Source organism: Aplidium turbinatum, chromosome 1 (genome assembly GCF_918807975.1).
Source record: "Aplidium turbinatum chromosome 1, kaAplTurb1.1, whole genome shotgun sequence".
NCBI lineage: Eukaryota > Metazoa > Chordata > Ascidiacea > Aplousobranchia > Polyclinidae > Aplidium > Aplidium turbinatum.
This window is the reverse complement of record NC_137472.1, coordinates 40,199,216-40,223,680: the sequence shown is the minus strand read 5'-3', so window position 1 is coordinate 40,223,680 and position 24,465 is coordinate 40,199,216. Positions and strand designations below refer to the sequence as shown.

The 24,465-nt window shown below is 37.4% G+C and overlaps 3 protein-coding genes across 3 annotated transcripts; 2 read left to right on the top strand and 1 right to left on the bottom strand.

The window, feature by feature from the left end:
- Positions 1 to 114: 114 nt before the first annotated feature.
- Positions 115 to 7,443, bottom strand: LOC145779676 (uncharacterized). The gene is made up of 6 exons (XM_082591317.1): positions 7,318 to 7,443; positions 6,340 to 7,114; positions 5,679 to 5,747; positions 3,466 to 3,554; positions 3,175 to 3,298; positions 115 to 2,689 (listed from the first exon to the last, which is right to left on the bottom strand). Exons 2-6 carry the CDS (start codon positions 6,364 to 6,366, stop codon positions 2,555 to 2,557), a joined length of 444 nt encoding a protein of 147 aa, XP_082447443.1. The 5' UTR covers positions 6,367 to 7,114; positions 7,318 to 7,443; the 3' UTR covers positions 115 to 2,554.
- Positions 7,444 to 11,757: 4,314 nt separating this feature from the next.
- LOC145765648 (uncharacterized) lies at positions 11,758 to 17,265 on the top strand. Its single transcript, XM_082577478.1, has 3 exons — positions 11,758 to 11,822; positions 12,710 to 12,770; positions 15,604 to 17,265. Exons 1-3 carry the CDS (start codon positions 11,758 to 11,760, stop codon positions 16,048 to 16,050), a joined length of 573 nt encoding a protein of 190 aa, XP_082433604.1. The 3' UTR covers positions 16,051 to 17,265.
- An 814-nt stretch (positions 17,266 to 18,079) lies between these two features.
- LOC145779075 (basic immunoglobulin-like variable motif-containing protein) lies at positions 18,080 to 22,345 on the top strand. Its single transcript, XM_082590649.1, has 6 exons — positions 18,080 to 18,837; positions 19,837 to 20,014; positions 20,529 to 20,682; positions 21,076 to 21,215; positions 21,754 to 21,896; positions 21,967 to 22,345. Exons 1-6 carry the CDS (start codon positions 18,122 to 18,124, stop codon positions 22,142 to 22,144), a joined length of 1,509 nt encoding a protein of 502 aa, XP_082446775.1. The 5' UTR covers positions 18,080 to 18,121; the 3' UTR covers positions 22,145 to 22,345.
- The last annotated feature ends 2,120 nt before the right edge of the window (positions 22,346 to 24,465 follow it).

Genomic DNA, 24,465 nt, shown 5'->3' with positions numbered 1-24,465 from the left:
TTAACGCAGCTATAGTATAGGCCTACTAGCTTACTGCGAACTTCAAACACGTTTAATCCCTTTCATCATAGCCGTAGAATTAGGCTAAACATAGAAGAATAAAACAATTTATCATAGAAGAATATTTATTTCATTTATTATTTATTTGCGTCAGACAAAGCTGTCCATATCCAAAACAAAACAACGAAATAATACACAAACTGCAAATGCACAAAGGTCACAGAGAGCCACTTTGGATGCCGCCGGTTTAAAAGCTCACTAAATAGGCAGTGTGTTCACATATCTACTGTTATAATTTACTGTTTACATATTTACATATCTATTACATATCTATTTAATTTACATATCTACTGTTATAATTTACATACAATGAGCGTTGGAAGAATTGAAAGTATTCAGAACGATAAAACAATCAGATGACATCATGTCTGATATAAAGCGATTTGAGGAGTGTATGCAACGGTTAATAAACGAAAACATGTTTTTCCTCAATGAAAGCATCAAACGTTGCTACATTATTCATTACTTTAATGTTCACGGGCACTGACATAACGAGGCAAATTGTGCAATATTCTGAAAGAGTCATTGTAAGCAACAAGCAATCGTTTCATACTTATTATAGAAGAATATAGAATATATTATATTATAGAAGATCTAAACTTGTTCCACAACTGGGATGAGTAAAACGACATACAATAAGATCTAAATAAGTTACAATGTTTTTTACAGCGGGTGAGCATTTAGAAAAATGAGATTTTGCATTATTTGCAGCACAGTACTGAGAGCGTACTTGCCTTGAAATATCATTTTCATCTGAAAGAGAACTCTCAATAAATACACCGAGGTATTTTACAGAGTCTGTGAACACAATTTCAGATTTACCTAGATGTAGCAAATAAGCACGTGAAAGATAAAATTTTTGGGGAGAATAACATACCAAATTACTTTTTAAAATTGAAAGTAATTTCATGTTCAACAGCATACTTGTGGCAAACATCTAACAAATTTTGTAAGCCACACAAACTAGGCGAGATGCAGCAAATGTCATCAGCAAACATAACAGGCTATGATCTAGACAAGAGTTGCCAACATAGCAACCAACTTTTGTTTTATTGAGCTCATAAGAAAGCTAATCAATATATACGGCAAAAAGATAGGGGCTTAACACCCCACCTTGTCTGACTCCGTTGGACACAGTAAATGATTGGGACAAGTGACCTCCCCACATCACTTGCATGGTTTGTTTACTAGCCTAAAGTTTACTAACAGTATTCCCATTAGCGAACAAAATACATAGGCACGTTACGTGTGATAAGCGTTTCAAACAATAAATGATGATTGACTTTGTCGAAGGCTTTTGAAGCATCCAAAAAGACAGAATATACAGGAGTGTCATGACTGATATAAGAGGACACTGCTTGTTTTAATAAGAAAACACTCATGTCAGTACTATGACCAGACTTAAACCCAAATTGATTGTCACTGGTATTCAAGAAAGGCAATAGATGATTCAAAATAAAACGTTCAAACAGTTTTGCATTAACCATTTTGGTGGTGCAAACAAAATTTTGTCAATACAAATATATTTATGAAAACGTAGTAGGCCTAATTTACAATTTGACTAAATAACTGGACAACTATCCTCTCAACGGCCCTACATACATCAGACTGTTATGCCCTTAAAAAATTTTGTTAGCCTTCACCTTCAGGCTTAGCTCATGATGTACTGGATTGAAAATCATATTGCTAATTATAAATTTCGTCACTACCAAGATAATGTGTTAGTCCGAAAATAAATACTTAACTTCTTTAGCCTATGTAGTACCGTATGTAGGCTATTGGTTTATTTGTATTTTATTTCATGTTAAGCCAGAAGGTTCACATCAGGCTACCACGGTACGCTAAAAGAAACACAATATCTTATTAAACACGACATCGACTCCAAAATTATAAAGCAGCGGTTCCCAACCTTTTCACACCGGGGACCTGTAAAAATTACATAAAAATTGGGGACCTTCATCAAACGATCGTAGGGAATAGAATAATCCTATTTGCAATCTTTTGAGGACCAAAGTTGTCTTTGCATACCGTAATGCAAGATTTCCGCATAGACCATGAATTTAAGAAAAAAATTAAAACAAAACGTTAAATCAAAACATTTCAAACAAAAATGTCAATCCATGAAAACACACACAAAATCAATATATTCGGCTACTAGGAAATTTATTGCCGTTTCGCTGTTGCCGTTATCTGAGGAAATAAGGAATTAGAAATAATTGCCTCTACCCAGGGATCAATTTCGAGTAATGGGTAGTACCAAATTTAAGTCATAAGTAAAGTAGACAACCGGAAACAGACATTGTCGTCGGCTGCAGCGTGGGTCAGGTGTACGTCCGCGTCGGAAGGCGTACACCGATGCATAGCGCTCAAGTCCGCTTTCCCGCAATGCAGGATAAAGATAACAAACAAACAAAGGAAGATTATTTCGAACGCCTAGAACCGTTGGACGTGGAGTGAACAACAATTCAGTCTTTGACTCCATGTTTGATGAATTTCACTTTGATAGTCCATTAGGCTTCAACACATCAACAATGATGAGGGCACTAAAGTTTTGAAAAGAACCGGATTTGCAGAAAATCTGTAGAAGTTGCTTCATCTTCGCCATGGGTCTGTTTGGGTGTTGGTTAATCTGTGATGGGCAATAAAAATCGATGAAAATGAAGGCTGCATGCCAGGGCTGAGGCGCGTTGTGATATAAAGCGCGCCTCTTTCCAGAACTAACTGTTCTAATGTAGGGTAGTAGGCCTATTTTCACTGCAAGTCTGCAATGAAAGTTAGGCAATCTGTAGTGCAAAACAATATCAAGCACAATACCATCTGGATGGAATGGGCTACATTTAACCAATAGGTTTATATACTACAGTAATGTAGGCTACAGTAAAGACTACGTATGTGATAAACACGCGAAATAGTTGCCAATAGTGTACCATCGTCAGTCGCCACGGATGTTTCCTAGACTATAACAAACCAATTACTCTTGCATCTCAAAAGAAAATGTTGTTTCAAGAAATGAATTTTTGACATATTTTTGTTTTGTAGCATCACCTTATGGGCTGTCGAACATATAAGAATTTAGAAGTATGATTGTGTTGTTTAAGCAAGCTGGATTCTTACCTTGATCACAAAAATGCCACAATTGTTGGCGTCGTATTGTTTCAGATGAAACAATTCCCCTGGTACCCAGCACACCTCTCTCAACGCCATGTCCGTTTTGCTCACTCGTGTGGTACAGAATATTCTAAAGCAAACACTGTGTAGCCTAAAACACAGAAATGGCAACCAGGCTTTGCTTAAACATGTACCATAATCCGCAAAAACATTACACATGAACATATACACATTGCAATGCAAAACAATGTGAGTTATGCGAAACTAAACTTTTTTTAAATCATAGCCTACTCTCACTTTAAACTGTCACATGCTTTAGAACTTCCTTCTTTTGTCGTCCCATATGGTTCAACCAGATAAACCGTGGAAGAAGGTATGTGAACATACTGCGAACAAAATTAGTTGCATTGGACAGTGGACACACACGATGAAGTGAGAGGAACAGCCTTTTTAGGCCTACAAGTTAAGTTTACCTGGTCAAGTTGCAATCTGCAAATGTGATGATAACATAGCGAATGTTTTTCTATTGCAGTACAAAATAACATATATAGGCTATCTGAAACATTGGGTATGCGCATGGGCAAAGTTACATTATACCACCGCAAAGCAAAGTCATACGGTAAGAACCGGAATGGCCCGTTTCGGTGAGTCCGATTCGGTTAGTCCGATTCGGTGAGTCCGATCCCTTAACGGGGGATTTTTTCATTTTTTTTTTTAAATTATCGGGTACCGTAGCCTAATTATCATTGCCGTTTTAGGGTTAAGGTTTAGGGCTTAAGGTTAGGGCAGGGGTTCTTAATCGGGGGTAAATTTACCCCCAGGGGGTAAATTTCACCTACCGAGGGGGTAAATTTACTGAATCATAAATTAAAGCAAACTTCATTTTTTCAGTTATTAAAAAACTGATAGTGTTGCACTCGATTTCAATTCAAATTTATGCTTAATGTAAGTTTTCTTATTTTTCTTTTATCTCCATGCAAGTAGACTACCGGTAGGCCTACCAGTTTCATTTCAGCAGCGTATGTGTGCTACATTTTTGGAAAAAATGGATACTGGAAAAATTGGATAAGTACTTTCAACAAAATAATATATCCTGGAATCATGTGGGTTTACTTTGCATAGAAGGTGCCCCTTCTATGCTCGGTGCTAAGTCTGGTTTTACAACTCTGGTGAAAAAACGCGCACCGAACATCATTTCTACTCACTGTGCCTTCATCGACATGCACTGGCAAGTAAAACCCTTCTAGAATATTTGAAAGCAGTATTGAAACATGTGGTTGAATGTGTGAATTTTATCAGGGCACGTGCTCTTAATCATCGTCTTTTCAAAGTGGTTTGTAATCAGATGAGATCAGAACACTCTGTTCTCCTTTATCACACCAAAGTTCGGTGGCTCTCTATAGGGGTCTTGTTTTGTCTCGAGTTTTCAAACTACATGGTGAAATCGAGATGTTTCTTAGAGAACGCAAATCCCCATTGAGTAAGCACTTTAGCGACAACAAACTTATTGGTGCATTGGCTTACTTGACAGACACTTTTTCAAGTTTGAACTAGCTCATTATGCAAATGCAAGGAAAAAGTGTTACCATTATAGATGTAGGCTAGGCTACATGATAAACTTCAGGGCTTCCAGACAAAATTAGATCTGTGGAGTAGAAGAGTTCAAAAAGGAGTTTACGCAAATTTTCCAACATTTGATGATTGGAATGTCAGTAGAAGTCGTAACGAGATTTCTGATCTCGAAGTCGAAATATGCCAGCACCTTGCCGCCTTGAAAAAAAAAACTTTGACGGTTACTTCGAAGGTGAAAGTTTTAACAATACTGCTCTTTGGATAACTCATCCCTTCGAAGCCAAGTTAGAAAGTATTGCTGGCGATGATCTTTGCAAAGATGAATTGATTGATCTTCAATGTTCAACAACGCTTTGTTCCAAATTCTTATTGTGCAATGGTGACTTTTCCAAGTTTTGGTATGGATTAGTCGAAGAGTTTCCTACGCTGACTAAGCGTGCATTTGAAGTTATTATACCTTTTCCAACTACTTATCTGTGTGAAGCAGGGTTCTCTACATGGTTGACTATTAAAACAAAACATCGATCTCGCTTAGTTCCCAAAGACGACATGCGAGTAGATCTTTCAACGACTGTTCCAAGAATCTCCAAAATTGTTCGTGGAAAGCAAGCACAAAAGTCATTTGAGTAGACATTATTTTTCACAGGAACCCATCAAGAACAATCGTGTCTTCGGCAAATAAACAGCTTGTTTTTGATTATTGCCAAGGTAAATCCAGACAAAAAAGGATGTCTTGAATTTCTTCCCTTGGTTGACTGGACACGATGACATCACAAGAGGCCACCAAAATGGTGGGGGTAAATTTTACTTTTTTCATTTGGCCAGGGGTAAACGAGACAAAAAAGGTTAAGAACCCCTGGGTTAGGGGTTAGAAGTTAGGAACTCACCGAATAGTAGCAGACCCGTAAGAACAGAGTAGCCTACACAAGTATACATACCAGTAGATTCCAATGGGTTCCACTTTTGTTGTAAGCTCCCATGAATACTTCTATCCTGCTAAAATTTACCTGAAACAAAGTGAATGCATCAGACAGGCTAATCTACTTCAAACTTAAAAACATGAAATGAACATGAATTGACATAGAAAAGAACGTAGGAGCTTCCAGAAAAAACCTGATTCCTTGAAAAGTTTATTTATAAAACAACAGTCTACAAATGAAATTATCAGACGAAAGTTTACGCCTAACCATTTACAGTAAAATACAATATTTTGAAATGCCACAAAGCTTTCTGAGTTGTGCTGTCGTCCGCTATGTTGAGCATTTCAAGCAGCCCATTCGCTTTTCCATCACTAAATGTAATTAGAGCAATCCATTCAGAATTGCGAACTTCGTGCTTATGTTATTTAATTATATATATAGCTTGAATAAGTGATCATTTGAAATAATCCTAATTTAAATAATTGTAATTTTTAGTGTACCTAGACCTAATTGCCATTTCAATTAATGGTAATTGCGGTTTGCGAAATGAGATGAGATGGGAACTCAGGTCTCAGGTTATCACCAATCAATACTTTTGGACCATCGATGTTTCTGATAGTGATATATGGCTAAATTATAGTCTGAAGCCAATCGTTACAACAAGCATGGTCGAACCAACCTGACTTTGATCTGTTATATCGTGCATGCGTTGGGCCTCCTTCCATCCATGTATCCCAAAGGTGCTCTGCTTTGTACACAGTGTACATTGGCAACATTTTTCCCGATGCAGTGCCAGCAAACATAACAGATGTTGATCCTTTTGAATGATTCATAATTCTTTCAGGGTATTTGATTCCACATTTGAATATGCATCGCTTCTTGCCTGGGACGTCTGATGAGTTTGTTTCGTCATAGTTTATTATTGCCTGTGGTTCCACATCCACATTCAGAAGACTTTCTTCTAGATTGTTAAAGTACACACTCACAGTTTCAGCACTTACTTCTGCTTGACCACGCTTTATATTTTGGCAGTGGCGTTGGGTAATTTCAGCTTCACTTCGTTTTAGGAAGGAGTAACCCCAGTCAGAACCTGGAATATTGTTACGAAAGGCAGCAACAGTCTTTTCTTGTTGTGTTAGTATTCTGTGACCAATCATTCTGACGTCCAATATATCAAGGGGCTGGCCCCAATAACCACATGTTTGAATGATGTGGACTAAGGCATGCTCTTCGAGTCTTCAGCATCTGAAAATGCTGTTGGTCTTCCAACATCTGTGAATGACATTTATCACGCTTGTCGCTTATGTTTGATAGGTCGCATTGGGATTCCACACTCCTCTGCAGCTTTTCTTAGAGACAGACCAGAGTCTACTGCCTTCTGTAAGTTCTCTTCATCATAGTCCTTGTAGCTCCTTGAACCAAGTGATCTTTTATGCTTTCTAGGCATTGTCAGTCTAAGATAAATAATATTTTTGTTAGTAACTGTGTAATAAAATATATATACTGTGCAAAGTAACCCCATAAACATTTAATTATGACTTATGAATGTAAAACAGATATTTTTGCCAGAAATATATTACCAGCCTACTCCAAAAGCTATATTTATGCTAACAATAGGGTAAACTAACATTATATGCAAAATCAATAACAAACTCACATTTCTTATCTTCGTGCTTCACGGAAGTTTTCAATGTCAGAATTTTGTCAAAATAGTATTATTTAATATTTTATATATTATACAGTTACTGCTAATATTCTATGGGGAAGAGAATTACTGTCAAAAACTGAAAGAAAGAAGTGACCGATTAATATGGAATAGTTCATTTGACTTTATTTTATCTATAACGTAGAAAAATCCAACATACCAAAAACGGTATATTGAGTAAACCGCCATGGATAGTTAGCTACCTGCCACGGATACCGGTACAGTACCGTACTAGTTAATTAACTGCCACGGATAGTTAGTTGACTACTGCAGATGTGAACTTGACGGAGCAATGTATCAAGGTATCAATCCTGACATAGATACATGTTGCCTTAGTTAACTGCCGCATATATAAGTTTCCTGTTATTGATTTATTGAGTAAACTGCCACGGATAGATAGTTAACTGCCACGGATAGTTAGTTAATTGCTACAGACGTGAACTTGATGGAGCAATGTATCATTGTATCAATCCTGATATGGATAGGCTACCCTATATGTTGCCTTAGTTAACTTCCGCATACATAAGTTGCCTGTTATGGGTAGTGACAGTAGATTACCGGGACGAGCAACTCCGTTGTTCCGCCAACATTAGAAGGGTAAATTGCCAATTTGACATTTTTTTCACGCTTTGCTGCTGGCTTGCTTTCAACTAAAAACTTTAAATTACTTCAAAACCAACTTCACTCTTTTTATATAACCCATAAAAAATACATTATTTTGTAAATAAAATAAAAAATTACCCTTCTAATGTTGCGGATGAACAAAAAAGCGGATGTAGTTAACAATCCCGGTAATCTACTATCCCTAGTTATGGGTATATTGAGTAAACTGCCACGGATAGTTAGCTACCTGCCACGGATAGCTAATTAACTGCCACGGATAGTTAGTTGACTGCTGCAGATGTGAACTTGACGGAGCAATGTATCAAGGTATCAATCCTGACATAGATGGGTGTTGCCTTAGTTAACTACCGCATATATAAGTTGCCTGATTGATATATTGAGTAAACTGCCACGGATAGTTAGTTAACTGCCACGAATAGTTAGTTAATTGCTACAGACGTGAACTTGACGGAGCAATGTACCAAGGTATCAATCCTGGCATTGATATATGTTGCCTTTGTTAACTTCCGCATATATAAGCTGCCTGTTATGGATATATTGAGTAAACTGCCACGGATATTGAGTTACCTGCCACGGATATTGAGACTGCCACGAATATTGAGTTACCAGTAACTGCTGCAGATCAGGGTTGCCAGGTCCACTTATGGAAAAAATGCCAAACAACTGGTCAAAAAATGCCAAATGACCTAAAAAAAATGCTAAATAGGCAAAACGCTGCAAAATCGAAGGTTTCTTCCTTATAAAAGTAATAGATTCGGTAAAAAATGGATAAAACTGCAACAAAACTCAGCCTACACTTGCTGCTATTGCACAACCTAGTATCTTCATTCTTGAGAGTACGATACCGTGCTCTTCAGAAAAAAAGACTTTTGAAAAAATGACAATAATACAAAAAAATCCTTTTAGATCTTGATGATATTTCCAAGATCTGGTTAAAAAACTGAGCTGAAATACCATCAAACGGCTGAGAACCACATAGAAGTTGGAACACATCACGTCATCATGCTGTTTTGGTAAAATCATACTGGACTACTGGAGCGTGAAGTAAATTTAGTCTCCAACCAAAATTGCAGACTTAATCGAAAGTAATTTTACCAAGGACTACGAAAAATTGATTTTTAACAAGAAATTTCGCTTTATTAGGGAGTTATTAACAAACCTATTACCCTGTCAACCATTTTTGGGGAACTTTTCAAAGTTTACCTGGATTTCAAAGTATCCCCATTTTACGGTAGCTCATTCCAGTGATTCGTTATGCGAAACTTGAATATATCGGAAATGATTGATTGATTGATTGATTGAATCTTTATCCTCGGACTGGGAAAGCTTCTTGCAGAGCTTAATCCTGGCAGTTTCGCATACTTGTAGAGGCTTTGAATCACTGACGCAGGCCCGGTCACCGAGATTGACAGAGTGAAGTTTCCGATTGTTGAAGTCTTGTTGCCGGGGAACTATTCCATCCATTAAATGCCGCTGAATGGAGAGCAGTCCTTAACGTGCGTTGCTCAAGCGCACACCCCGAGAGTCGAACCAGCGCAGCTTGATCTTGAAGCTTCTTAGTTCCAGAAGTGACGCGCTAACTGAAGTAACTTCATTGTCTGAAAGCTTTTTGTCTGACACTCATCAAGATGTATGACGTCTATGATGTTACGTTTGCTAAACTTTAAAGCATAAAAGTTAGTGACTTACCGGAATAAGACCGTTTTTTGGATCAACCAAGGAGAAAATTTATAAATAATAAAATAAAACTTTTCAGGTGAATAAAGCAAGACATAGGCCTATTCTTTTAGTTTTCAAATATTTAATGATTTTGCAGGGGTCAAAGGTTTTTATTTGTTTAATTTAAAGTTTATAACCCCTGATGACAGCAGATACGCTGCTGGCGTAACAAAGCTTCGATGGCACAGAGATAACGCAATGAGTCTCAAAGAATTTATTTTATTTTGTTAGTTCGAATTGCAGAATTTAGAACGCCAACTTTTTAACTAGCCTTTTCAGAATGAATAGATTTTTGAATTTAAAACGTAAGAATTATCGTAATGCTTATTTTATGTTGTGTGTGAAACTTGTTTGTGCGGATGTAAATAAAGCACTTCCAAAATAAAAGAAAAACAAGCAATTACATAATTTAAAATTGGCAAATTCCAACAACATGTTTACGAACTGGGGTGAACTCCTGGTGAGATTCCGTCGCAGAGGTGAACCGTTTGTTAAAGCGGAGAAGATTGAAAGCGACGAATTGCCATTGAACAGAATCACTTGGGAAAGCTGCGAGTGGAAGGTTATTTAAGTAGAAAATGATTTATCAAAATTATATTTGTGCACAACAAGTGAGTTTTTTAGAAACGTAAATGTTATGGGAGGATTATATTTTGTAGAAAGTTAAAAACAATGGAAATTACATCGCGGGTCCCTACAAGTTTATTGTAAAAATTAAATTGCTGAGAATCGGTACAAGTTGGTGAAGTTTAACTTATCACAAGATAAAGCTAGTACGGTACTTACTTTGTGTTTGTGTTTAATTGATTCGGGTAGATATATAATTGTACTTTCCAACGATGGCAAAATTGTTAAAATCCGACCACAAATGAGAAAGCTACAGCACTTTTAGTGGAAGGACTATTTATCGATTACAGCAAACAGGGGGTGGCTTATGATTACAACAAACAAACGGTGGCTTATGAGAATTAGTACAAGTTGGTGAAGTTTATGTCATCACAAGATAAAAATAGTACTTGTTTTGGATTTGTAGCCAATTGATTCAGGTAGATGTATGATCGTGCTTTCCAACAATGGTAGAATTATTAAAATCCGAGCAGTATGAGAAAGCTACAGCACATAGTGGCAAAGGTTTCATATTTTTGATGTTAAACTTTAATTAGATAAATTTTTAGTTGAATTTATGCAAATTGATAAGTTTTATGCCATCCTAGGGCCTTGTATCGAACTCTCGACGTTGGTATAATGTTTTTATTGTGAAAACATAGTAAATTGTCAAAAAAGCCATATCCATTCCGCCTTATCACCTCCATTCCGCCGCTTTTTACTTTCCTTTTTTTCACCCTCCCAATAATAGTTGCGTCCGTTTTGTGACGTCATATTGACCAGAAAGGCGAATTCCGGATTCTACAAGAGCACCGTATTTTGTACATCACTGAATCCATTTGAGCTATTGAGAAAAACAGATTTTTCTTGCCTTTTTTCCTGCAAAAACTTTAATAACTTTGTCAAAGTGAACTTGTCTAGCTAACTTTGATTCTATGCTGAGCCTTGCTACACTATGCCCCCCCCCCCCCCCCCGGACAGGAGCATGTAACCAACTTTTATGATTTAATTTAGGGTGCTTTTAACAGAACATTTTTGCACGTAAAGCATTAAATCACCACTTCGGGCCCCTAATTTGTGCACAAAACACTCAATTACCTTTCCGGACCCTTTTGCTGCATTACGTCCCCCCCCCCAGGGACTAAAGAATAGCAACTTTTATGCTTGAATTTAGTCGTTTATGATGGTCTTAACCAAACATTTCTGCGCGTAGACGGAAAAATCACAATTTCGGGCCCCCCAACAATCACAGGCCTGGGCCCTCAAGGGTACGGTATGCCATACCTCCTCTCATAGGCCTTGAATCCATGTACCGGTACATCTCTGGTGGCCGGCAGTCGCGCAAAGTGGTGGTGGCAGTTGGGCAAATGGGTGGCAGGTGTCGCACGAACTAGTGGCAGGTGTCGCCCAAATTGGTGGCAGGTGTCGCATAAATTGTGGCAGATGCCACGCAAACTGGTGGCAGGTGCCGCGCAAACTGTGGCAGGTGCCACGCAAACCGGTGGCAGGTGCCGCGCAAATTGTGGCAGGTGCCACGCAAACTGGTGGCAGGTGCCGCGCAAATTGTGGCAGGTGCCACGCAAACTGTGGCAGGTGCCGCGCAAATTTGTGGCAGGTGCCACGCAAACTGGTGGCAGGTGCCGCGGCAGGTGCCACTGCCACAAATTTGTCACAACCCCTATTGGAGTTAATCTTGTAACTGGTTCCTTCAGAAACTAGTTGATAAGCTACTCTGAAATCATAATGCCAGCGGTAAGGTTACTTTTGGTCAGCACGTTACAGCAATGATAGCATAACAATGCATCAATTGTTACGATTGATTATATTTTATCGTTCGACAGTTCGCACTGACGGTTGCGGTCAATTGACATCATGGCAAGACTACAACCCACCGGCACTAGAATTTCATTACGACCCCAAAATTTCATTACGCGACCCCATTTGGGGTCGCGACCCATAGTTTGAGAAGCCCTGCTCTAACCCTCACTGATCGCAGTTTCCGCAAACATTTTTCCGCAGTTTCCGCTAACCTTTACCCTAACCATAGAGTAATCTATGCTCTAAACCTCGCTGATTGCAGTTTCCGCAATCATTTTAAAATTTTCCACCTGAAAAGATCGAGAGAAAAAATAGCTCAAAACCGAAGTCCGCTGATCGCAGTTTCCGCAAACATTTTTCCGCAGTTTCCGCTAACTTTAACCATAGAGTAATCTATGCTCTAACCCTCGCTGATCTCAGTTTCCGTTAACCTTTACCCTAATTCTAACCATAGAGTAATCTATGCTCTAACCCTAACCCTCGCTGATCGCAGTTTCCGCAAACATTTTTTCACAGTTTCCGCTAACTCTAACCATAGAGTAATCTATGCTCTAACCTTAACCCTCGCTGATTGCAGTTTCCGCAAAAAATTTTCCGCAGTTTCCGTTAACCCTTACCCTAATTCTAACCATAGAGTAATCTATGCTCTAACCCTCACTGATCGCAGTTTTCACAAACATTTTTCCGCAGTTTCTGCTAACCTTTACCCTAACCATAGAGTAATCTATGCTCTAACCCTCGCTGATTGCAGTTTCCGCAAACATTTTTCCGCAGTTTCCGCTAACCGCAGTTTCCACTTACCCTAACTCTAACCATAGAGTAATCTATGCTCTAACCCTAACCCTCGCTGATTGCAGTTTCCGCAAACATTTTTTCACAGTTTCTGCTAACCGCAGAAACTCCGATCAGCGACTTCGGCTTTGTGCTATTAAACTGCGATCAGCGACTTCGGTTTTTTTGATTTTTTTTCTCGATCTTTGCAAGGTACGAACTGACTGTACAAATGATTCAAGGTACGAACTAAGTTGCACCCATGTGAAACGCCCAGATTACTTCATTCTCATACTTGTCATGAAGTGAGACTAATTCGAAGTTGTTTAAACAACCTGCGATGTTGACTAAAATCTACCTTAGTGGTGGTAATATAATTTATTTAAAGTACCGTATGGTAGCATTGCAGAATGTACCGTAAATTGTAGAATTAGCTTGTTATTCTAGGTCAGGCCTGCGCCTGCACAATTAGAAACAGCAGGCTACAAGGGCCGCAACAGGAAAAAATTGCAGGTTGCATGCTAAAGTTATTGTATTGACCCTGCTTATCAAAGTTTTTACAAACTATGCAAAACTATCAAGAATAACCTATCAAAGGCTCTGGCTTTTTCAGTCTGAAGATAAAGATTTATACTAACCAAAATTTATATAAATAATTTGACTTTCGAATAAAAAATATCGTTAAGATAGAGGTCATTCCACATGTTAACTGATTAAAAAAAAAACACATTTTGTTGTCCAATGTTTTAGATTTTTCTCAAATTTAGTATATATACAATTATACATAAAGAACTTTTGTTACTGATTCCAAACACCATTTTTTTGAAAATTGATTAAGGAAATAATTTGTTATTGAATTTGGGTGATAATGTTTGTAGTAATCGTTCTGCTTTGTTGACCGCGAAAAGAGCCCATTTTATATGGTCTATAACTTCATGAAACTTTAACTAATTTTCAAAAAAGATAGTATTCTGGAATCGGTAACAAAAGTTCTTTAGTTGAGAAGGAGCACTCAACATACGACTACTCACTATCGCCATCCATTCTTGTTACACTCGACTGCCGAGAAACAAAAGTTCTTTATTTATTTAGCCTAAACTTGAGAAAAATCTATGACTTTGGGTGACAAGGCCTAGATCAGTTAACATGGAATGACCCATAGAAAAAAATCAAACTAACCGTATAGCCTTCCATTTCAAACTGCTAACAATTACACTAAAGCTTAGAGGTGGGCTGTAGCGCCGCTATATATTTGTTGGAGTAACGGCGCTACTTTTTTTTCAATGTAGCGGTAGCTGAGATACGCTGCATTTCTTTCAGTTGCTTCACGCTACTTTTCAATATACAGCAAAAAGAAAATGACTCATTTTTGAAGAAAAAGAAAATGACTCGACTACCGGGTAATGCTTGAAAAAACTGAAGAAACATTAACCCACCTTGATACCGACAAGAGTGACGCCAATACCTGTCATGACTTTGAGGATGAATTTTTTGGTGCGTTAATGCCATCAGATGAAACGGTTCTGAAAGAAAGTGAAGGCTAGGTTTTTTTTCGGTCATTTATCGGTCATTGATGGATTTTTTAGCAAAATGTCCGAAAAAAATATAGTCAATTTGGTCAAAATGTCTGAAAAAATATATAGTCAATTGACTATATATGACTAAAAATGACCGAAATAGATAAATAAAAAATGACGGAATTTTTTCAAGTCATTTCGGACAAATGACCGAAAAGTCTCAGCGAAAAAAAAAAACCAATGTAAAGGCCATGTTTTCGCATAGAAGCAAATCCTTGAGCTTTCCTCGTGACAATTTATAATGTTTCTTTATTATATACAACACCCCCATTCCTTGCAGTGCTGTTGTGGAGAGATTTTTCTACATTGGACAAGACTTGCTGAAGTCAAATCAGGCAGGACTCAGCAACTCGCATTTTGAACTGCTCATGTATTTGAAAGATGCATAGCAATAACTTTCACCTAGAACGTGTTTTCTATAGGTCTGCTACTATTCGGTGACTCGGTGAGTCCAATTCGGTGAGTTTCTAACCCCTATCCCCTAACCCTAAAACGGTAATGATAATTAGGCTACGGTACCCGATAATTTAAAAAAAAAATTGAAAAAATCACCTAATAGGGATCGGATTCACCGAATCGGACTCACCGAAACGGGCCATTCCAGTTTTCTATACTGACGTTAAAATGGCAAACAAATGATATCTTTCGTTCTCAAGGTCATTTTGACTTCAGTGTTTCCTGTGTCAGCTTAAGTAGCTGGAGAAGTAGCAGTAGGGTGCACTACTTAGCCCGAGTAACGGTCATGTGTAGTGCGCTACTTCTATTGATTAGTAGTGGATGCCCAGCTCTGCTAAAATCTAATACCGTACTCAAAGTACAGCCTAACAATAACTAAACAAAAGTGGCTGTTTGGTCGGCGTACACACTTTGCCGATAAACTTTAATCTGCATGCTTTCTATTAGTACCGTACACAAAGTATGTGGTAAACAGAACCAAAGCTAGGTAATTTTGCTTTGCACTTTTGTGCTTTATGTTAGTAAATTTGCTTTATTCTCCAGTAGCGTAAAGTTTATACCTTTTTCGGTTAAATCTTTACTGCTATATATATTCATGAATGTTGACGAAGAAAGCAGCAGAAGTCAAACAGACAATATTTCCCAACGCTTTGTCTATTCAGATAACGAAAGAAGTATAATATTGATTAGTCCACCTCAAAATAACTCATCTTCCCAGCGATCCACATGGTCAAGGTCAGCTCAACTAGATGTTGTTGACTTAACGCAAGATGAAAGTTCAACTGAGGAAAAATCTCCAAATGACTTATCAAGTGAAGGAAGCGATGTTAAAGCAAGGGCTTTGTTATCTGAATCCCACTCCATTGAATCAAGTTTGTTAAAATTGGATTGCCCAATCTGCATGCAATCATTTGTATCTATTATAAAACGAGAGAGCAAAATTATGTCGACTATTTGTGGCCATATATTTTGTGAATCATGTCTTTCAACGGCCATACGAGCAAGCCGAAGATGTCCTTCTTGTCGAAAACTCCTTTCTTTAAATGCTAAATCAAAAGTACTTGTTCATCCAATTTATCTACCCATTTCTGAATCTAGAGGAAATGATTCCTGATTCATTAACGTAATTATCGGTCACCGGTAATGGTGAATGGTGATTTTATGGTTAGTGCTTTTGAAATACAGCAAATGTGTATGGAGTAATGCCTATATTGTATATACAGTAGAACTTGGATAACTCGTCACCCCAGGGGGAATAGAAAAAGTGACGACTTACGCGAACTGACGACCAATGCAAACAGCTAACTTTTGCCATTGTTTCATGTCGCATTAATTTTATGGTGCTCTGCGATATATAGTCAATTGACTATACATGACCAAAAATGACTAAAAATGACCGAAATAAATAAAAAAATGACCGAATTTTTTCAAGTCATTTCGAACAAATGACCGAAAAGTCTCAGTGAAAAAAAAACCCAGGTTTGGTTTTGTTTAGATGTATTAGATATTTCCTGATGAGGGCAAAGAGTTCTTGCCGAAAACGTGTTATTATTCTGTTAGTATAATATATCATATTGTATTTGTTTTGAATAATGCTATTCGATCCTATTAACTTACTGTCAGTCATCTATTTGTAGTATTGTAAAATTACTTCTCTCCCAAAGCTATACAATTTTTGTTTTCAATAAAATAATTTGCAGATTTAAAGACTTGACTTTATACCACTGCAGCTTGACGAACAAACTCAGTTGTGATAACCAAACAATTATTGGTAGAAGAAAGGTAATAGAACTGTCGTTTCTAGATGAATTTCAAACCACCACATTGTTATGAACACATTTACTTTACATGTGTCATGTGTGCTAACTGGGCTAAGCGTGTCCCTAATTTTAAACTATAGCATTGAACCACAGTTTAGGCACGTACTGTATTTCCATATCTGTGGAATTATAACAATGTGTACAGGAAAATGGTCTAAGGAAAACAGCTTACTAATACAAATCCTTTCAAAATCTGCTGTTTCCATTGAGAGGAGTTTTAGATAGAATCAACCAAAACTATTTAGCAAAATTTTGTGTTTAGGAGAAAATGAAATATCTGATTGTGTTTACTGTTTATGTACTGTTGCCAAGTTATATCACATAAATGTGCAATTTTACTCCCACATTGTTTTGTCATGTTTGAAAAAAAATGCTTTACTGTGCCTCACGTTTCCCATCACTACTTGTTGGTACATTGTTTTCGTTGTTGGTTTTATTTTCGACCCGTTCATGATGTAATTAATTAATTATTGTTACAAATTTTTTTAAAGTGACATATTGTTTTCTAGTGTATACTAACGCTGCATTTCTTCGTGTCACTAATATTGTAGTGATGTGGTGTGCACCTGAATATGTTTCACGGTTAGAAAATCTATTTTTGATGAGTGGTTCTTAAGCTGAGTGGCACGCCCCTCCTAGGGAGGCATGAAGAATCTCCAAGTGGGAAGCGTGGCAAGTTGTTGCACTAATATGCTATATATAGTATTTTGCAAGTTGTGAACAGAAATGTAGGCAAGACCTTGCTTTGTGTCACGATTATTGGCTGGTAATGTGGCCTACGATTTTGACTTTAGCTCCCAGTGCTTATTCTTGCGGTATATAGTTCATTGTTTGCGACGTTATTTTGAGTGAAAGTGACGTTTTTGCAATTGCAAGTGTGAACCACACGAGCTCAGAACAAACTTAACTGCGAACCTGACATGTTATGTGCATTGTCTTCACCTAAGCCACGAATTAAAACAGTTTCTGGTTTGAAAAAGCAGCTACCTCCTTCACATTAATACGGGGAAAATCAAATTGTGTTTCACATAATCTTTTGATTTTTGTATGGTAGGAACTTAAAATTAAATTTTATTTCAAATTCCAAAACAGGTAAAATTTATGTATTTTGAGTCGTAACTTTAACGACAAAGGAAGGCACTATCATAAGTTTTACACGTGATGTCAAAGAGACGCAGCCCAAAACGTTTAAGAACCCCTGTGTTAGATGATGGACTATTGTGATTGAACTGCTGAACATACTGCAACAAAAGTTCATCTGCTCTTTGACTGTTGCCAATTTATTTATATTACATTCTAAACCATATTTTATTGCAGGTATTTTCCAAGTTTGGCATTAAATGTAGGGACAAATTAACATTATTAATGGGTAATGTACTCACAGTCCTTGTTATTGTGTATAACCATTATGAACCCGCTATATCCAATTTTTTGTATGGTGACTACGATTTTGAAGATGACTCTGAATACGCAGATTGTGTTGAAGAGGAGGACTATGCTGACTGCACACCTTTTTTCATAAAATACCAAGCTGAAAGTCTTCAAAAACCTCATAAGGTTCCTGTTGAAAAAAACGTTTACGAATTTGCACGCCCCCTACAACATCTTAAAAAAGACACCGATGTCCAACATGGGTTAAGCGACACAGGGTACGTTACCTCGATCGATGATGCCACGGGGCATCAGCTCAAATCCCAGACAAGTTTATCACCAACATCTGCCAAGGCCACAAGTCAATCCAGCACTCAAAAGAGGATGGCCTGTGACTTTAGTCCTGCACGTCAGCCTTTAAAGACACCAGTATCATGGGAAATAGAATTTCAAAAAGCAACCTCCGACAAGCCGGCACCAAACATCGGCACGTGCAAATCTCCTCAAGCAGGAAAAAGGACACCAGCTTTGAGTAAATCTACACCCGTAGCCAGGTTGCCCGCTGTGAACAAGTTAACTACAATACCACCGTGTAACTCAATGTCTGTGTCTGCTAATTCCATTCATCCCCGGATGAATGTGTTTTTAACAGAACGACAGACAACAATGAGCGAAAGCTCGTTTGAATACAATCAAAAGGGAGATCAATGGTAGGCTCAACTTGTCTTTTAGAAAACAATGCGCATTAAGTCTTTGCCATTTTTTATACTTGAAATTTAATGTGGTAGTTTAGTTTCCTTTATATATATATATGTATCGAACGATTGCGAACTGATAAAACATCAAATTTCAAGTTAATTTGATATTTATTAATCACAAGTGAACATAAAAATATCAGCAACCTCTAAGAACATGTAGCTCCACACAAAATGAAAATTATATGACTTTAAAACTCCTTTTTATGTTTTACTAAAAACGTGTTTTTGTTTGAAAATGTTATTCAATGTAGTGCATAGCTACCATATTAGGGTCTGCTACTATTCGGCGAGTCCGATTCGGCGAGTTCCCTATTCGGCGATTTTTTGAAAATCCAACGACGCCTTCTGCAAATCTAACAATTGAACATTATTCAATATTCAGATATTTAATCAATGTAAATGCAAACTGTTGGGCTAATTGGGTTCTTTGAACAAATCGAATGGCTTTTGTAAATGTTTCTCAGGTACAACTTACCCTCTCACGTACAACGGTACATCCACCTTCTTTGCGTCATGTTTATGTCATTCATTTTTTAAATAAGCTATTTGTTGATTTTATATGATATTTCAAATATATTTTACATCAACACAACCTTTTTCACAAAACGATGCTGTAACTCAAAACAGTCAAAGAATTTTTGATGTCAACAAAACTTTTAAATGTAATGTAAAGGCAATTACATCGTTTTAACGTCGCTAGACGTTGAAATCGTGTACAATAGGGAACTTTTATTGACCAGGTTTGGGCTGAACCCAATTCAAATAACCCAATTAGCCTAACAGTTCGTATTTACATTGATTCAATGTCTGAATATTGAATAATATTCACTCATTGAATTTGCAGAAGGCGTCGTTGAATTTTCAAAAAATTGTCGAATAGGGAACTCGCCGAAACGGGCCATTCCGACCGTATTAAGTGCTTTCTTACTCAATGTATTTATTAATATTCAGTCACTCGGGAGCCATTACAACTGATGAAATCGTTCATCGTAAAGTGTTAGATGTCCGACGGTGGCACTGCATGAGCCGGCCACAGTACAAAAAGTCGTGTGGCATTTCATCTGTTGTGTCTGTGTGGAACTATTTGTACAGCACTATAGGTTCTGGAACCTTACCACCTCTCACGCAGGTTTGTAAAATTTATCACACTTTCCCTAATCTACAATCACGATCACATAAAGCTTCGTTCAAGTTTATGCAAATCCATTCTTCACTCCATTGCAAGAGTCAGTAGGCTGTCGTTTCAACAAACTCTACTTCGTCTATTCAGCATCGTCATGTCTTTGCTGTATGAAGCCATATAAAGCCGTGTGGCAAGCTACGCCCTTTTGATGAAAAAATACCATTGTTGATGAGTATCTTGATCAACAGTTTTTTTAAACGATTTGAGGATGAGGAGTTTTACCTAGCAAAACTGATCTGAATGGTGCAGAATTATAAGCTATAGCAAAATGATACGAATCAATCAATTGTGGTTTTGTTTGCGATACATTCGGCTTGGTGTGCTCTTGATTTGGTTAAAACGTGGAAACGTCTCATAATATTAAAATAAACTAAATGCTGACAATTTTTCTGACTAAAAGTTTTGAACTTCATGATTCACAAATCGTTTGATTACCGACGTTGTTTCATTATTTCAACAGGAAGAGGCGCTCTTGGTCCTTGGCTACCATCCTCCCTTCCAGGACATTTGCTTCGGTCCGTTCACTGGCAATGCAACTTTGATGAGATGGTTCCGGCAACTCAACGACTTCTTTCATGTTCATGGCAAGGCACATTATCTATACAAGCCAAAAGGTGAACTTATTTATGAGAAACATCGAAGAAAGCACCCATTTCAAAGCCGCCATCAAGAAGTTCAAGCAATCTCTCATAAAAAAAAGCATAAAGAATAAAGATAATAATTTAACATTTGTAATTTAAAAGCATTTATTCTGCTAGCATTATCTGTACAGCGTTCCGGGTTGTTTCACTGAAATATGCTTTACTCATGCAATTATGAAAGCAGCAGACAGTTGCGATACCTTTCAGCACACAACACACCTAATTGGGTAAACTTCACTCTTACTGTTATTTAAAAGCATATTTTTAGGGTTAAAATTCATTTGTTTACAAGTGATTTTGCTTGTTGAAACAGTAGAGTTACCAGTGATCACAAAGTGTGGTCTTTATCAACTGCTTACTTTACAGGTCGCTTCAAGACCAGGATGGTAACCGAAGAAAACGCTTTAACTAACCTCAAGTACGGATTGCGTAGTAGAAACACTGGATTTATATATCACTGCTTGAACCACTACTTCTGTCCTATTGGCTACGAAGAAACACCCGAGGTGAACTTGCCCACTATTAGACTTTTTCTTGAAGGGGAAAATACTTGTATGACTTTTGTATTAAAACAATGTGGTGAAAATTTTAGCGTAGAGTGACACAGAGCCGTTTTGATTACCAGTTAGACATGTTAAAGTGGACTTTTCCTAGCCTACAGTAAGCTGCCATCATTCGACCGTGAAACACGTCCAGCTTTGAAACAAAAATGGATGCAGCTTACGCATTATTGTAGTCAGAAGACGTATTAAAAAACAGAAAAAACATGTGCAAAAAGGCACATAAAAATTTGTCGGTATTGTTGAACAATGAACATACATCAGCATAAGAACAAAAAGGATTTGTGCGGTTTGTGTAAGTCTCAAAAAAATGGCTGCCCAACCAGCAAAAGGCTACCATTTTTAAACCACACAAATGTAAAAAGGAAACGTATGCTGGTTGGGAAGACCACGATTTACCTACGCATGCTATGAATGCCTTTAAGTATTTGTCTGGAACCTTGTCATAAAGCATAAAACTTCCAATTCAATTGCAATTTTGTAGGATCCAACAGAAGCATACTGCAGCACCGAATATGATGACAGCAAAGCATCGGAAATCAGCTCCGGAACTACCCAGTCTCCTGTGGAAACATGGGTATTTATCGGAGAGCCAAGCAAAAAACATCCCCCAATACACTGTAAAAGGTATTAGTTATGTCTCTTTGGGCAACCATTGTCTTAAACTATTTTATGCTGTTTTACTTCATGTTCACAGTTGGACAGAAATTCTTTTGGATTTAAACATGGAGTCGCCTAACTTTTTCGACATTCGGAGGCCGGAGAAAGGAATGCAAACGAGAAAAAGCAAAAAGAAAGGAGGAAATTTACACTGTATTCTTGCCTTCCGTAAGGTCGAAGTGGGGAAATATAGCAGTAGCAAGACTGAAACGTAATTTTAATGTCGCCTGTTTTTCAAATGTACACTGTAGATTAGAAGTTCACTGTAACAAAACAAAAGTATTTTAAACTGTTAAAACTTCAATTCATATATTTCACTGTGTTGGTGCGTTTTTGTATTATTTTCACTGTATGGAAACATCTACCTACAGTCCTACACTGTTCAAGCTTTTTGCGAAATAAATTACCTAACTGAGGCTACTTTGTCGAAAAGAAACTATTTGTGGAACTCTTTCTCTTATGAAAAAGCCTGGAGATTAATTTCTGACAGTTTTGCAAAGTCTGAACATGAATAGGCTTGACCGTGATAGCCTACCGTGCCCAAATTTTCATCACATTGGCAGATGCATGAGCTTCTATTTGATGGAGTACCGGTATCTTTCGACAATTTACTAAATATCGCTAAGCAGGGAATGAGATGAAATAAAAGGCACATTTTAGGATGGAAGACTATCTTTGATCTCAATTACATCATTAAGTTTGCACCGCCATATCAAGACATACAAAAGTTATAAAATAAATTGAGTAAAAGGTTATGTTTGATTGCGTTTTTTAAACAGAAATATGTCGATTTTTTCGTATTGAACCATCGCGGCTGTTGGCAGACGACTGTTCAAGGAAGTGAAGTCGACAATATCCACACTCTGAATATGACATAACTTACTTTCACTTAAGTTTACACATTTAAATACACTACATTGAAGAACCTCTCCCTTGAATGATTACATTTCTATTAACACTTGAACAATTTATCAGATTGAGAAACACTGACATTATGTGGCAGCATGCAAAGCACTTTGAAAACTATAACACAAACTGTGACAATAAAATTAAATCAATTGATCAACTTTAGCTTCACATTCCGGTGCGGTACATGGTAGGCTAGAAAATTAGTACATCGAAGACATAACTTTTGTCCATTTCAGATAGATGATTGTTGGTTGCGGGGAAAAAATGTACGACAAATCAATATACAGTACAGTAACTGTTGAAAAGATCACAATTAAAAAAGCAAATAATAATAACATTGCAGCAACGGGAGGCTAACGTAGCCTATGCGAGGTAATACCAAATGTAAGCTACACCGTCGAGTCATCGAAATAAAGCATAGGTTTTCTCAGCCAAAATTTTTCCTTAACTTTAAATAAAACCGGGGACATAAATAAAACTTAAGCGATAGAAGAGCGGTAAGCTTTCAAAACACATACCAGACAGTAATCCCCGCAAAAACAAAAAAACAGCCACTTTTACGCTACCTCAAGCTGCAAAAAACTTGTTGACGATACACCTGCAAGCACCGAAAAAACAAACAATTTTCTACGTGATAGGCCTGCCTAAAGTAGGGGAAGGTGGGGTTAGTTGAGTCACCATTATTTTCTGACTAACCAAGCATAATTTCATGAAGATTAATTGCTTGAATTAATAAGCATTATGGGTAATTGCGTCCATCTTGTTTTAGCAGCAGCTGTGCAAGTTATACAGGTTATACGCGCAGCAAAATGCCATTTTTTGGACTAATAAGTAAATATTTTCAGCTCAAAGTTGATTGGGATGCTGAAACTATGCTAGGCGTAAGCGAAGATAGCGTCAAAGTTTCATATAGTTTATAGCTATCTTATGCACAGTGCATTTATGTACGTAAGACTGATAAAGCTTCACGTATAGATCATACGTTCAATAATTGTCACGAGGAAGGATTGGGGTTGGTTGAGTCAGTAGATGCGGGGCTAGTTGAGGCAGTGACTCAACTAACCCTACCTCGAGTTGCAGGTTGCTGAAATCTTACTTCTGAATTTAAATTGTTAAACCTGCATTATTAAATCAGTTAGGCTACTTGGGCAAAATGAGCTATTATTTGATTAATTATCTGTTACTTTTCTGTTTAGTTTTAAAATATTTTCAAATTAAGTCTCAAAAGTCATGAAAAAAACTGGTCGTGGACGATGGCCTGTGGAGACTTTTGAAGCTGGTTTGAAGTTAGTGCAAGATGGCATGAAAAGCAGCAGAAAGAGTTGGTGTAGACAAAGAAACGTTTGGTAGATGTATGAAGAAGGTAAATGAAACTGGAGCTGATGCTTCTAAAGTAAAGATGGGATACTCAAACCACAAACAAGTATTAACTGATGTCATGGAAGGGGATTTAACAGCTCATATTGTCGATTTGTGTAATGTTTATTGTGGCCTAACACCTGAAAAAGTACGCCGGTTAGCGGTAGAGTTTGCTACGCGCAACAACGTAGATATGCCTGAAAATTGGAAAAGTTGTTTTGTTGGAAAAGATTGGCTCTATGATTTTCAAAATAAATACAATCTTGCG